The sequence below is a fragment of the Anopheles moucheti genome, chromosome 3, assembly GCF_943734755.1.
Source record: "Anopheles moucheti chromosome 3, idAnoMoucSN_F20_07, whole genome shotgun sequence".
Lineage (NCBI taxonomy): Eukaryota > Metazoa > Arthropoda > Insecta > Diptera > Culicidae > Anopheles > Anopheles moucheti.
In genome coordinates, this window is record NC_069141.1 from 42,792,021 (window position 1) to 42,808,082 (window position 16,062).

General features: G+C 41.4%; 1 protein-coding gene across 1 annotated transcript; it reads right to left on the reverse strand.

Annotated features, from left to right (window-relative positions):
- Positions 1–12,012: 12,012 nt before the first annotated feature.
- On the reverse strand, positions 12,013–15,644 carry LOC128302372 (uncharacterized). Its single transcript, XM_053039183.1, has 10 exons — positions 15,420–15,644; positions 15,157–15,244; positions 14,652–14,823; positions 14,395–14,566; positions 14,137–14,289; positions 13,784–13,870; positions 13,338–13,708; positions 13,171–13,248; positions 12,671–12,983; positions 12,013–12,606 (listed from the first exon to the last, which is right to left on the reverse strand). The coding sequence occupies exons 1-10, from the start codon at positions 15,642–15,644 to the stop codon at positions 12,286–12,288; spliced, it is 1,980 nt and encodes a 659-aa protein (XP_052895143.1). The 3' UTR covers positions 12,013–12,285.
- Positions 15,645–16,062: the final 418 nt, after the last annotated feature.

Consider the following 16,062-nt stretch of genomic DNA (forward strand, 5'->3'; position numbering starts at 1 on the left):
AGTAAATAACGCTACTATAACGTACTTCAACACCATCTGCGCACCCAATGCATGACCGATAATACTACACTATTTGAAAATGGCCCGCTTCACATCTGGCAAGCTTCAGTGAATCGATTAAATCGAGTAATAATGGGTTTGACGCCAATCTCGAAAACACACCGAATGTTACAGTACCTTGAGGGCCACTCGTTTATCTTACTGACATTTCAGCACACACTGGCTACATGGAGCAGCTTACGGATGAAGCATCTGGTAAAGCCTCGTGCTGAATTGAGTCGGCTACACTTTTGATAGATGTTTCAACTAAAATGGAGCGTTGAAAGTGGAGGATTGATTATCAATAAACTGGCGATAGCATACACGGCCCGCTGAAAGCGTCACCTAACAGCCTTCATACGAAACTCCGTTCCATTGTAATCCGAGCGCGTTTGCAAGAGACGTGCAACTTCCGGTTGCATCGAACGGCCGGGACACGTTCCCCATCGGTGGGGAAAATTCGTCCGATGGTCAAACAGATACGATAGACAGAGGCACACGTACAAACCAAACCCCGTTTCGATTCGAGACCAGATACCGCGTTAGTTTACAGTATGTACATCGTACTGGATGCTATTGGTGTTCTATCTTCCACTCCAAACATGGGAGTCTGTTGGCATTCGTTCAATTCTACTGAATCATACATAGACATTAGTTATCGGAAAATGGCAATAAATTTCCCAAAAATTCAATCTATTATCCGAAACCGACAGTGCAAGCTGACCATTTTCTCTTGCACTCTCGCTCCCTTTCTCTCTGTCTCTCTCACCCTCTTTTGCTATCACGTGGTTTCTCCTACATTTCGCAAAATACAAAAACCGCATGTGGAATGAAGCGTCAGGAAGGATCAACCGATGACCAACTATTGCTTGCGAAGTCTCCCAGGATGCTGGATACTTGAGCAACGAAACAAATAGCCAAGCCCCTAAGCTGCCCTCCTATATTGCTTTCCGGGCGAAATTGGACGACTATTTCATTGCCATCGCAGAGGCGGCACAGGTGAAAGTACCAGTGCAATATTGAAGCGGTAGCAGCATAACCCACTCCAAATAGCTTCGAACCAAGTGATGGTAGACCAAACGGTCAGCATGCTACCATTGGCACACGAATGAACAGAACCTCAAAAACGGTTGCAACATTTGTGCTTTAACAAACATGGTTCATCGTACCCTTGTTGACAAGATATTAGCAACAGTCAAAGTTCATCAGTAGTGGAGAACTGTAGGATTATGAAAGTGTTCAAATTGATCTTGGCATCATAAACCAGTTCCTATGGTTTTGTACCTCAACGTTCAATCAGAACATGCTCTCACGGAAGCTTGTAAATCTTATCTCATCTGAACTGGCACCAACCCGCTTACCAAGCACAAAGTACCTGGTGATGTGTTAAATAAATGTACTTAGCAATTATAATCTCAAAGGTTTTACCTCAAGGTTTTATTTTACATTTTTCGTAAATTGAATATTATTTTATATTATTTATTTAATGACTGAATAATAGCATTGTTTCATGTTGAGTATGTGTATATACTAGAACAAAAAAGTAAGATCTAAATGCATATTATATTTTCAACGATTCTAACAAATTTCTTTCCCAAAAATTTATTTCTTTATTGATTTATTTTAAATATTCTAGATCGGATTTTTTTAAAAGCGTGCATATATTAATCTAACCATATGTCGAATATATAATGTAATTGTATTGTATATAACATCAAGTAACACTACTGTTATTGCATTCGTGTTTATTCGAACAGCCACAAACTGGACAATGAGTGTACTCCCCAAAGTCCATACGTTTCCACTCACGAGCACTCGGTTTGGAAATAGTGTCGTGCTTCAACCGTTACCCAACGAATGAGAACATCGAACGATTGCAATACACTCCAATACGTTTGGCGGATGTTGCATTTTTCTCTTTATTTTTATTCCAGGAAACGTTGCTGAAAGGACCAAAACGACTGTGCAAATGGTGAAGATTACTTTCAGCGTCCGATCCGACCTAACGCAAAGGCCAGCTCTTGCGCTGCTGCAGTTGCAAACGAGACAAGGAAACGACACACACTCACATACATACGTACTGCAGCTTCTTCAGGGAGTCTAGAATGTGATGGTACCCGAACGAGCTGGAGACTTTTATTAATGCAGGATTTTATCGAACGTTCACTTTGCAATTGCACCTTTCACCAACGATTTTGGGAAGCAATCTGCAGCGCATCACGTCGAACTGTACGATACAAAACACTGCACTACCGCGTGATGTTGCATTATTATTATGTGAAGTGTAAAAGTACTCTTATTTTAAACAGCATAATACAAAGTACGCTTTTAATCTGGCCCATTACGAGCGTTTGAAGGATTCTGATAGACTACTTACAATGAAAATAATGCTTCCCAATGGTAGTATAGAGCAGCATTATCCCTGCTCCCTTCCTAACATTTAAGCTTTTCGGAAACATCGAAGCTGGAGCTGTGAACATACTTTTCCAATCTGCACCTTAGTGTTCACGTAAGACGTAATCGCTCGGATCCGCCGGAGGTTAAAATAGGGGTAAATAACCTTTCAACAAACCCAAAAACTCCTACGGCAAACCATTAGCAATGCTGCGTGCTTATCCGTGTTGCGTTCGTTCTAACCGGTAGTTGGTTACTTATGCGCATTCTAGAATACCACATTAGAAGCATGGAAAATCCTTCTTCTCCTAGCGTCATGCAACAGTATTGAAATTTTGCAAAATCGTACATTTTAAGCAATAGTAAATAAACTAATCGAAACGAAATTTCGAAACAACTGTTCATGATGTTATGAATTTTGCCTTGATTGATGCTTGCCTTGATGCCGAAGCAAATTTCGAATTGATGGCAATTATTTGAACCGATCATCTATACAGCTATGTTGAGTAATGGCTATTAAGCAATCTGCATACATGTTGTGAGACTTTCCTCCAACGTTCCCGTTTTGGCTCAATGATGATGCTCTTATTGGAAACATTGTTTGATGGTTTGAAAGTGATTCCATGATCGGCCCATTACTGTATTTCGTCAGTTTTTCAAAGTACCTACCCACAGCATGCTGAACTGATCGAAAGAGGAGGAAATCTTTCTTGGCTAAGATAGTGGCAACAATATGTAATTTACAGTTTTTTCAAGATGAACTAGGGTATTGTGTTGGGGGAAGATTACTTTCGATTTGCTATTTGTTGTAGGCTCTATTCTGCAACAATTTAGCATAGACAACGACAATCACATTCACTAACTATTGATATCGAAATTGACCAACTATTGCTTGAGTTTTGGTACATGTTGATAGCTTCCAAATTCTCTAAATGTTACAACAATTTGCAGTTCAGAGATGCTTTTTTTGTACACACTTGGTTGTTTGCTTTACCAAAAAATTGAATTTGTAAAAGTCTCCACTTGTGGCGGCTCGGTGGCATAATAATAGCGGAGCCGGTTTTCACACGAACGGCCCGGACCAAAATCCCATCCGGACCAATCCCCCGTAGCAAGGACTGACTATCCGGCTACGTGATAAAATAAGTCGGATACGGCCAGGCCGGTCTAACGAAAAAAAAAACAAAAGTCTCCACTTTTGCTTGTGCGCAATTATAATTTGATAACTAACAACTTCTTCTTTTCATTCTTGGCGTAACGTTCTATTCGGGTATGTCTGCCATTTCTAGCTTACTAGTCTACTTTTGCCATTGTTTAATAATTTCAACCTATAAGTTACTGAAACGAGTTATTTGGATATGTTTATAGTTTTCAGGAATATCATCACATTTCCTATTATCAACCACTAAAGCCGATTATGAATAGTATAAGTATGGCAATAAAAGCACTATTCACAGTTTCTAAGGATTGCTAATCTTTTTGTACTACAAGTTTACGCAAAACCAGTAACCAGAATCAGCATGGTTGGAAATACCGATGAACACCTGAAAGGACTTACTTTACAGACAATGTTTAAAACATAATTCATAATAACCGTTCCAATTGCACATAATGAGCAAATATTCATGAATCCTCCCTGCTTATATCTAATGGTATGAAAAATCATTTATTCGGAATGCGTATAAGCCGGCAGGCAATAATTGTTTTCAGAGCACCAGCGAAATAGTCCACATAATACCGTCATGCGCGCATAGCTGCCGCGAGGAATATAATAGAAGTCACTTTAATAAATTTAAACAACATCACAGCATCCTGCTATGCCGGAATCGCGAAGCTCAGCAATAACGAGCCCATTGCCGGGTACGAGTTGAATTGAATCAAATGGGTTCCACCGAAATGGGTTCAGTTATCGTCAACTGTCAACAGGAGCCGCGGCCGTCCACTGTGATACGATACGTTCGCCCACCACCAGCGAATCCCTCGGGATAGAGATTCACTCAGTTGGTGAGGGTCGATTTTCGGCTTGGACTTGTGATGCGTTTTGTGGCTCAACCCAGCCGACCAACCGACGACGACGGTGTTCGGTGGGATTTTAACCGGATTTTCAGTTCGTTATCAATCCTACCGTGTTATTGCACCGAATAACCGCTATTGTCACACACATACATATCCACGGGCGCATACTTTGACGGTCGTTTTGGTTGGCGTTGCCAAATAGTTGAACAAAACAATCCCAATCCCTTCCGGTTCCGGTTACAGGCGAGCAGTTCGGCTAGTTGGGGGACAGTATGGCGGCCGAGCCACGAGCTCGGTCTTAGTTGGCATCACACAAACACAACATAATCTCAACACACCCGGAACAGCAATCCTGTTTGTGGCTTTATTCCGACGGTACTACGTCCCCACTTTCGGCCACCGGCCATTAGCGGGACAACGTGATAGGTCATAGCAAGGGTCTCGGATTACCCGGTGCTGATGACTGTGGGACCGGTCGGCGGAATCGGGATTGTCGGACTCGAAATGGACTATGCACAAAATGTGCCCCGGCCCGTTGTTTGAAAAAAGCTTAAAATCCCAAAAAACTTAACCGGATGCCAAAGCGGAGAGTTGAATGTTTCTCAGCTGCTAGCGAACAGTTTTCGGTCGGCTACGTGGTGAATGGTGGGTTGGGGCACGCTAGTACTTTCGCATTGCATTCTGTATCCAAAATTTCGAGGGCATTCCGGTTTTATTCTTTATCCTTTGTCGAGTTGGCAATGCACGCGCTTGCTGGAGCAACAAATATTCCTACCAATTGCAGCGAATAAATAAAACAATAACCAGTTGTTTATTCCGCAGCAAATTGTAGCCCAGTTATCCGCCGAATAAATCGACGAAACGGATGAGCTTCACTTGCAGTTTTCATCCTACTTTCTTCCCCCAAACTACTGCTCCAGCTCTCACTGGTTCTGAACAAATTGCACGTGAACATTATTCTGGTTTTAGCTGGTTTTAAATGAACACACACACACTAGGAAAGGCAAAAAAATTACTTTTGATTTGTAATGGCCTAACAAAGTCTGACCTTGTTTTTGAGGAAGTTTTAGAGAAGTATGCGACCAAGAACATAGTATTTATTGAGTACTTACGTTATTTATTTAATCAATACCATTTTGTAATAAATAAAGAAGTCTTAAAGATGAATGCCGCGAGACAACAACGGCATCTTAAATATGGCATCTGTCTTATACGCATGATTAATATATTTCCTCATGAAAGAACAGTCAATTGTTGTTATTTGTTGGAAGTGTATGATTAAAGTTATTTTAAGTTTCAGAACATTTATAGTTATTACTTTGCCTAAGTAATCTTTCCCTTTTTTCGAGCCGGTTTAATGAATAGTTTTGTGTATGTTTTTGTAGCTTTGATCCATAGGGTGGTTTTACTTAAACAATTAAAAAAATTATCACAAAATTGTTTCATTTTATATCATAAATTTACCTCTTATTAACTGAAAAACAGAATATTTGCAGAATTAACACAGCAATTTTTAACCTTACACGCGCTAAAACGTATTAGTAAGCTAAAAATTCTTATTGTTTTTAAAACATCATCAGAGCGAAATAACCCGATTTAAGCCAAACAGTAAGAAAATAGCCGAATTCTTCGAAGCATTCACTAACATTAATTTTCCATAATCTCATAGGTTTCTTCACACAGCCAGTAGTTAATAAACTTTTAATATTGTTGATATGCAGATTTGTATAGAAAGCCCCCCCCCTCCGCCCCCTTTTCATCTCCAGCACAACATGTTTTGTTAACATAAACTTCAACAACACCCAGCAGTTCGTCATCCAAAGTAAACGTCTTCAATGAAAGCAGCGTTCGGTAGTCTTCCGTTGTACGCTGTAGTGGAAAAACGTTCGCCATCGTCAGCGACAAAATAGGGGAAAAGACGTGCCTACGGGCGCCATATACCTACAATACGTACGAGCGTGCGAGTTAACGTATATGAATCATAAATAATGCAATACATTGCTGAAATAAACTAAACATTATTCATGTTTAAAAGCACCTCGTGAAAAGAAAGGCTGAACGTACTTCGGTTAGCCTAGTGCCTTTTGCCACTTCGCAAACCGTATCCCTCAAGGGTTCGGTGTGAGCTGCAGGAAAACTCTTTCCAACTTTACCATTCCTAAGAACTCGTGTTGTGTGCCTGAAGGTGTGGTTGAGCTTTTCGATTTTGAAAGCACATGAACACAATGCCATCGTGGTGCGGCGGTAACGTAAAAATTCACACACCATGAATAACATTCACACTGTTCGGATTGCTAAACAGAATTATGATTGTGTCGAGGGACTCGCTCCGAAATAAATATTGTCAAAAGATTTCAAACGAAAATGCATTGGGAAATTATCAGAAATGGAAATACTATTATTTGATGTGATCTAATCGTAGGTGAAAATGAATTTTGTTTTAGATGATCAAGTGAAACTGGTACACTGAAATGAAATTATCATCACTCATTCAATCATCACGTGGGTTTTTGGTAATATTGAATCAAACACACTCATTGAATCATAAGCGAAGTTAAGTCCGTAGAGGATAGAATTTATAATAACGTCTCTTGTCCTGTAACATAACAACATACCATCTCTAATACCATAACCATCTCTCTAGTAACAAAAGAGAGAAAAAAATCTGTTGGCAATCAATATTAGTATACAAATAAGTGTTAGTAAAAACATCCTAGTTCGATCCAAAATGGCCGTACAAGTATACTGTATGAATCGCTGCGGTAAGCAGCACTAACCGATGCGTGCGACGTTAGCTGAAGTGGAAACAAAACCAAACCACAAGAAACTCCTTTGAAGTCCTTGGTGCAGATTGCGAAACTTCAAAAGACCCCATGGAATGCTACTATATCGAAGCAAACGGGCAACTCGAAAGGGTATGCATCTGAAGCGCAATGGTGCAATAAGTTTCCACGGTGTAGTGTATTATATCGATTGCACACTTACTTCCCATGCGGTGCCATGAACGAGAGTGCAATATTTAATTTCTTTTCATTCGAACCATGTCCTATTAATATCGAACCATGTCCTATTAATTTATCCAATTCTTGAATTCGTAAGCAAAATAAGTTATATTTTACACTAAAAGAAGAAAATATGTCAACAACATGTTGTTTTAAAGTACGGATATAAATTTCCCGCATTAATGCGTCACGAACATACATCAACACTGGGAACATTAAATCACAATAGCATCTCCAATGTCAGCAGCCAACCATTATCTATGGCACAATTGTTTCTCATGCACCAATAGAAACATCACATTTATCGCTATTACTATACTGTGCAATCCCTTCTGGGATTATGACAATCGAGTAGGTTGTTTTCGTGCAAATCGTAATCCTTCCGCGTACAATTGAAACGAGCGAAAATTTACATACAAAACTACCCTCTAGGGTCAGATACGTTTCAATGATAAATGACATTTACCTTACACTTGTTGCTGATGGTTTTTTTTATTTGTATGGCGCTTCCGACACGGTACTACCGTAACGTTTGTTGAGTCGATTATTAAAGAGGATTTACTTCTTCGCGGTCAACTCGACACATTCGATTATCACCTTCGCACATGCCGAGACTTGGCCGTGTAGCAAACTTATCACCACACATAACACATAAAAACACTGCAAACACGCACGTACCGCAGAAACAACATCTACACTTGGGCAACTTACAGTAGGGCTACACAATCACCACTAAACACAAACACTAATCCGAATAATAATCAAATAAAGCCAATTATTATGGATAAATGGGCAGTAATCACTGCTCGTGATTTGGCCTTAGAGCTTACGATTTAAAACGATTAGAAATAATTAATGACTATATATCGAACGCATCACTCTCCCGTAGACGTTTGACGTAGAACTGCTTTGTTTAAGGGCTAATTGAAAACGAAAAACAAAATACTTTTCGTGGTGGAAACAGAAACTATGCACCAAGCAAGCAAAAGGTTATTAAGTAATTTTTAAACTAACACCATTCACTCCAACACATAACCCCAATTTAGTACCATTGCTCCGTCGGGAGTTACTGCTTCCACTCACTCACAGGACGATATCGCTTCAACGTCGGTAGAACCCCACTACAGGATGATGGCATCGATCGATCGATAGCAGACGCATTGGCTGTAGAATAACGACTCAACGACCAACAGACATGCTACGGGCCCGACCCAGATCGGCTTCTACTGTGCACCGCCAGTTTATCAGCTGTTATTGCACTGCACTGGCTTTATATAACAGGAAACGATTGCTCAGCAAACGGCACACAAATTATCAGGTTCACAATTATTAATAAACCAACCGTTTCAAGCGCTACTAGACACTAGTTTGAGGGTTGGAACTGCTTCTTGAAGCTTCTCATTTCAGCACCAACGAAAAAGGATTCTCACAACAACTGGTAGCACACTGGAGCACTCGGATGGCATCAGCTGAAATACGTAAGCTCGGGAAAATGGTACAATCTTTCCGAATGCCGCTTACTGACTGAGGGCAGTTGTCATCGTGCAATATAGATCGTGCTAAAAAGGACATTGCTCGGGTGAGAAACGGGGAGTATTTTAAGAGAGCATACGTTTGCCGGAGAATAGTGAGAGTTGCAAAATGGCTTACAGTAAATGGGAACTACGTAAGAGAAAGCTGCTCATAACAGTAAATAGCACACAGTTGGGATGCGTACTACCGATTTGTTGATACAAAAGCCACGTGGCTTTCTGGGTTGTGTTGGTAAGAGTTTACTTATTCATCATTACGAGCCAGGATATTCAAAACCTAATGTGTGTTACATATGCATGATTCTAACACCCATTGCAGAAAGGAAGTGATGATCAAAACATGAAAGCAACTGTATTGCCATATTATACATTTAAACATCGTAGTGTTTCCTTCGTAGTGTTTGAATATTGTAAATAGTGCAAAAGCCATATTATAGCATACAAAAGTTATAGAATTTCCTTCTTTACTGAAAAACCGTTAGGTTTCATGAGTCATCACTAATCATCTTGTCACTTATATAGCACTTTCATAGACTAATTGCTCGTCAAATTTGACCATGATTTGAATCCAGGAACGTTTTGTTTTTATACAGCATATCGCCGGTCGAAACTGGTCTAGATGGGTCGATATATTCCTATGCGGACACTCGATGTCGAATACAGTTTTTGTGTAACCACGTGTTGAATGTGCCTACAGAGCCTATCCGTGAGATGATTACAACAGTTACTCCCGCTCATATCGCGCGGTAACGTTTAACGTCAAACAATTCTAGGTAAGGGTCTCTGGAAGCCTGCCGGATGTGTAACGTGACCGACGATTGAGAAATTATTCTTCGTATAATTTTGCAATTTCCTTGCATTCTCTTGAGAAACTTTTGAGAGATTCGTTTCGAATGAGTTGACCAGGTGTTAAGATTAGTATGTAATACGGTTTATTGATTGAGTTTTTTGCCTGACTTAACGAATCACTAGCTCATACATGCTTTATTATGTAGTGTCTGTGTAATGTTATGGATTGATTATTTATTGTCCAGTATTTTTTATTTTGCTCCAGCGGAATTTATACTAACACCCTTCGCGGAAACCTTTCACATATATGCAAAAGTAATAATCCAGCTACATCGACTTAAAATTGAAAAAGTAACAGGACTGAGAGAAATATGAGAAATATGAGTTGTAGCCCTAAGGTTGATTCACTATTTGAAGGACAGAGACAAGAGCTTATTAGATTGGAACTTGGTGATTTTTCAGAGTAAGTCATGGCGAACCAGGCATGATAAGCAGATGATAAATAATATTGTTTCAAAGAAATAAGACATAGTAACTTACCTACGTTGGGTGCTGTAGACCTTAGAGTCACTCACAGCCAAACGTTTTTATATATTTCGTTCTTTCGGATGGTCGCACTGTCATTGTATCTTAATTTGATCTGTCCATGATCTGAAATAACGTTACGGTGTCATGTCATCCTATGTCATTTTAATGACTTAAATAGCCAATCGGACCATATCGAGTCTTCATCATTGTAAGCTAATAAGTTCAACTTACAATTTATAATTCTCATTATTGACAGTTATGAACAGTGACGATGTCTTAGAGAGTTATCTGAGAACTCGGGACATGTAATGTTAAGCTAATCAGAGTTTCGACCCGAATGGTAGGTGATTTCAATGGAGAAGTTTTTTTCCGACTGAAGAATGATCGGTTTGAAAACCCACAGCCTAGCATATCTCTCAATTTTAATTTTGTTGTCGGGCATTTGGAATAAGATAGAAAAAATGTTGGATGACTTAAACGGTGCGACGTACAGATAGCTACATCGTCGAAATTAATCGGAACTGCTTTGTAGTGTCACTAAAGAGAAGAAAGAGCAAAACTGTTGAATAAATATTCCCGTTATATGTCACCTCTTACTTAGTATCGAATAAATCGATTTTACGTTCTTCAGTTAGCATATAATAAATAAACTCATGTGGAAATGTTTTGTAAAATATTTCCTTTTTCCTTTCTTTATTAATTCCCATTACATTCCCTTCCCACCCGTTTGATTTGCTCTCTTTGCTCCTGTGACGCTCCATGATTTCAATCCATCCTTCGACATGAGTATGATAAATATTTTGCTGTGTCAATTAAAATCTGGTACAGAGAAATCGCACCGAAGAACGCGCCTGTTATGTCGAATAATTACACTGAATTGCATATGGCTATTATAATAAGCTTACAAAAGTCGCAACGTAACGCAACGAATTGGAACGCATCAACGCTTATGAATGTGTGACATTACTGTCTGCTATCTGCTATCATAGCTGCATAGTGTTATCCTTCGTCCACGCGTATAATAGATACTGAAGCGTTAACTCTACCGAACTATTTCATCTCGTTGATTCCATCTGCTGAAACTATACGTCATTTTACTGGCCATTCATTGTCTTGTGCGTCTAAACATCAAGCGCATGTAATGTCGGTAGGGTATAGAAAAGAAAAATTGAATATGTGTATTGAATTCCTTCCTTTATCTTGATATGCGATGTTCTAAGACTCTGTCGCTGCGTTTAATTATCGTTTATCGCCATTGCTTTTGCTGCTAGTAGCCTTTACAACGTGCTGATTGGCATCAGCAGCGCCTCTGTTCTACAATCTGATGCACTAATAGCATGTGCGCTGGATGATCGTCGCTTGTGATCAATCCAAATCGGCAAATGGTGACGAATGGAAGAATTAGAAAATTTGTTGCTGCTCCTATTCTGCATTGCTGCTTGTCTGCTGTTCATTCCGAAGCAGCTAGTTTGGATTAGGTTCAATACTCATAACATTCGCGCTTCTGCTACATGATACCGAACTGAGCTGACCGGCATATTACGTCTGTAAATGACTAACTGGAAAGGAAATGCCTAAAGAACGATTAAAGTTTTTGTTGTAGAGTATTGATTAGAATCTTGTTCATGATACTTGAATATCATGCAGCTTGACTACACAAAAGATCAAATATATTTCAGCAATCGAACCACCGATCACGATGGCACCAGAACTTAAAATGCTAGGAAGGACCAAATATGTTTAAATGTTCTGCGTCACTAATTCTTTCAACCAAACGACCAATAACTACTTGAGAATATGCTTCGTACATTCAACTTTTCCCTTTTCGTTCTCTTGATTGCTCGCCAAAGGATGTGCGACTGATTGAAGTTTCTGATGTAAAACTGTTAGTTACTCTGGCCTCCTTCTGTAGCTGACTAGTTTGTAGGAATTAATGAAAGATGTTACAACATAATTCAATGCCAAATAAACAAACTCGTACCTCATTAACGTGTCTTGAGGATTACTTCTATCGGAACCGTTGCCGGTCCTTGCGAGGCATCGCTGGCCCCATTCGGATGGGATTTGCTCGTTTCAGTTACTTTCTTATTATCTTCCGGCTTCAGTGGGATTCGTATTTTGAGCTCTTTCTTGCGTGTTGGTGGGGGCTTCGTGGGTGCCCTTGGAATGTCCGGTAGGCTGCATGTTTCTTTCAGATAGTTGTATACCGTTCCGACTCGGTCCAGCAAGCGCTTCGAATAGCGATGTGCAGTGCGATCTACTAGTGACGGTGTTTTGATGCAATCGTCTCCACCGAATTCACACACCTACAAACGTAATACTGGTCAGTTTGGGTTCCACTCCCAACAGCAACAGGTAATTCGGACTTACCCGATAATGGTGCAAAATAGCTGCATCTGCGGGGACGTTCAAGGAACCTCGACCAGGGCAGAACTCCCACACGAAGTGATTGCCCGCCTCGATGACGGCTTCCGGTTTGCAGATGTACTTCGACCGCTGCTTCTGTGGATGTAGCTTCGATCTTCGGCGTGTTTTCCGCTGTGTGGTAAGGGCCGCCCGCAGATTGGTCTGCGTTTCCTGTCCCTTGTACATGAGCTCATCATCGGCAAATTGCAGATAGAAAAATGCATTCTGGAAAGAGTAAGCTCCCGTGTTGCGGTTGTTGATGCGCTTCGACAACCAACTGTCGACCATTTTGGCCATGATGTGGAAAGAGAGAGAAAGAGATGGAGAGAGAGAGAGAGAGAACGAAACAAAGCACATAGTTAATGTTGTGAGCAGTTTCTCAAGTAGCGCTTAATGACGCGCTGTTGTTCCGAAGCACTTCCTCAAAGGCAGATGGAGTGTGCACGCTTCTAGAGGCCACTTACGTGATGAGATCGATCAAAGTGTCATTGTGGTGCGGTATGATAAACTCGTCCAAGTCAATCAAAGCAACATGTGAGTATCTGCAAAACAAAACAGTGTACATCAGCCATGATGAACAGCGCCGGAATATTACGGTGGACTTGCCACATACACACACACACACACGCACCTGTACATACTGCGATATAGGCAGTCATTGAGCGAAGCAAACAGCCCCTCGGTACGTATCTCCTTTTGCGAGCGCATTCTTAAATTCCATGGCATAATATTTACAGTGATTTTTGGCTTTAGTAGTGCAGTATTGTCTTCATTGTATTTGATAGGCATACGATAGGGACCATCGGTCGTATCGAACGATGAGCTGTTGGGAGCCTTTGGCGGGCTAGCGTCTTCGTACGGTGCGATGTGCTGTGGCAGATCGCCATTTACGTAGTGCTGCAACACACAGGACGCTTTCGGTCCGATCGTGTGATTGTAAAAGGTGAAATGACTTACACCCAGCAAGTTGTTGAGTTCGAGAAACTCTAGCAAATACAGCGCCTGCAATAAGGAAACGTAGTTAATGCGATGAAGGTTTGCAACTCCCTCAACAGCTGCTATGTCGATCTGTTTTACCTGATCATAGTTGAAGTGCAAGGGCTTCACACAAACGCCGATGCTGTTCGGTATGTTGCTAAATGTTCGATTCGTAAAATCGGGATCCTGGTAACAACCAATACAAAATAAAATACATAATGATCCTTACTGTCATAATGCTATCAACATGAATAAAAAAGGAATTGGTGTAGTTATTGTGTGTCAATGCCTTAAACATATCAAGCTTGTAAATAAGGTTAATGTAGAAGATATGGTACACCCTAAGTAGCAATTCTAAGGGATTAATAATTCGTGGTTCAAAATTAAGAAATGTTTGAAGGAGTATAATTACGCATCGACCGTAAGACATCTTTATGAAAAACCACACTTACGTTGTCAGTGTTCCGCAGCATAAGTACATTACCCGGTGCCGCTCTTATCTTGCTAACCACACTCACAGCATGCGGAATCTCTGGATACGGTCCTCTTATGGGACACAGGATAAAACAGGCGCTATACTTCAGATTCCAGTTCTCACGGATGATCTACATCGGAAGCAGTACGACACACAAAACAGACAAGCGCAGAACAAAAAAAAACATTATTCGTTGCCAAAGCACCAACGCACTGTATACATTCGAGAGTCTCACCTTCACCCGTGCCATCACCGATGCCGATCGATATTTCGTACTGTTCACTCCAGTTTGGTACCAAAACCGGCACCACACTTTTTCCGGGCCACGCGTTTTGGTGGCCCCGATAACACGCACCAGCTTACCGTCGCGTCGATCGTAGAACGCGGAAAACACGAAAAACTTGTACCTGCCAGAAAGGATATGTATGGGTGAGAACAGGCGAACCCCTCGGCGGGCTATCACGCAAATGCATTTCCATCCAATGCAATTACCTGGTACCGTTGACTATCTCCCACGAGCCGTCAGTTGGTTTCATGTCGGCCGGAAAGCGGGGCAACGTTTGCTCGATCTTCGACGGCAACATCTGGCCCCAAGGCACAACGGGAGGATTACGCGGCTCGGTCGAATCTGTTAGCACGGATATGCCAATAGAGTTTTTCAGATCTTCAAAGTTGATAGGAGAAAAGTACAACCATTCACAAATGGGAATATCTACGCAACTATTACACGGTGAGAGTACGCTAGGTGCAAGGCCAGCCAAAACAAGCTATATGAGTTTTACTAACATTAGTTAATAAAAACATGGTTGAAATTACATGAATTTGAAATGAATTTAAGTTTATTTGAATTTCAATTCGAATCTATACAGTTGTGTGATTCAAAAACTAATGATATAAAACTTCTATTTTTACTACAAATGATCAGTTCTATCAGAATTTCTACGACAGATTAAAAACTTTCCCCTAGGGCCAAGCTTAAGCGCGCAAAGCGTCATACCTTTTTGGTTCTTCAGAATGTTCTTCACTGCTTGGCCGCCGTATTTGGTCTCCCGCACAAAGATTCCCGTATCGTCCAGATAGTCGTCCTGTGGAACATATACAGCATATACCAGAAACCGATACGAACGAGCATCGAGAAGCAATGGGTTAGTGTCGATTGTTTCCTCTACTACCGCGCTACTACCGGCTCATTTAGCTGGGATTCGTTCGCTGTCTTATTACGCCTCCCCACGCTGGTGGAATAATTTAGCGTCAGCTTACCTTCACATCGTCGTAGTCCGGAACGGATTCACCGAACCGGCCGCCATTGCTCCCGTGCCGCACGATGATGCTACCCGCCCGGCCCCGATCGTCAATCATCAGAACCTCCGTCAGAATGATGAGCCCGAAGACGGCGAAGAACGCTACGACAATCAGGAAGCTCATGCCCGCCCGCTCCCGTGCGCCCCAGGACGTTTTCTTTATGCGCTTCGTACGGGAGGACATTGCTGCCAGTTGCTATCACACTTGGCGGATCGGCGTCGGCGAGGATTTTCCTTTCTTTCTGTGTGATGTCTGAGGTGGTATCTTAGAAACCGGACCACCGTCAGCGGAGTTGGGATGTGGCGTGGCGATGGATACCGGGGGCTCAATCAATGACGGCCGTGCCGTTGGAAGGAGACCTCCGATAGTGAACTGACTGGTTGTATGGACCCACACCAAACACACCCACACACACAGTGACACATCGAAAGGACGAGGTCTCGTTAGCGGTGAGCTGTCTGGGGTGCAGTGTGGGGGTGGAACAATTGGCGTTGGCGTGCGGTATGGTTTTTTATCCCTTCAACACGGTAGTCCGCTTCCATCTGCTGCTTTGCGGCATTGTGGTTGACATCTAGCCCGTAGTCCGTGACTGCACAATATA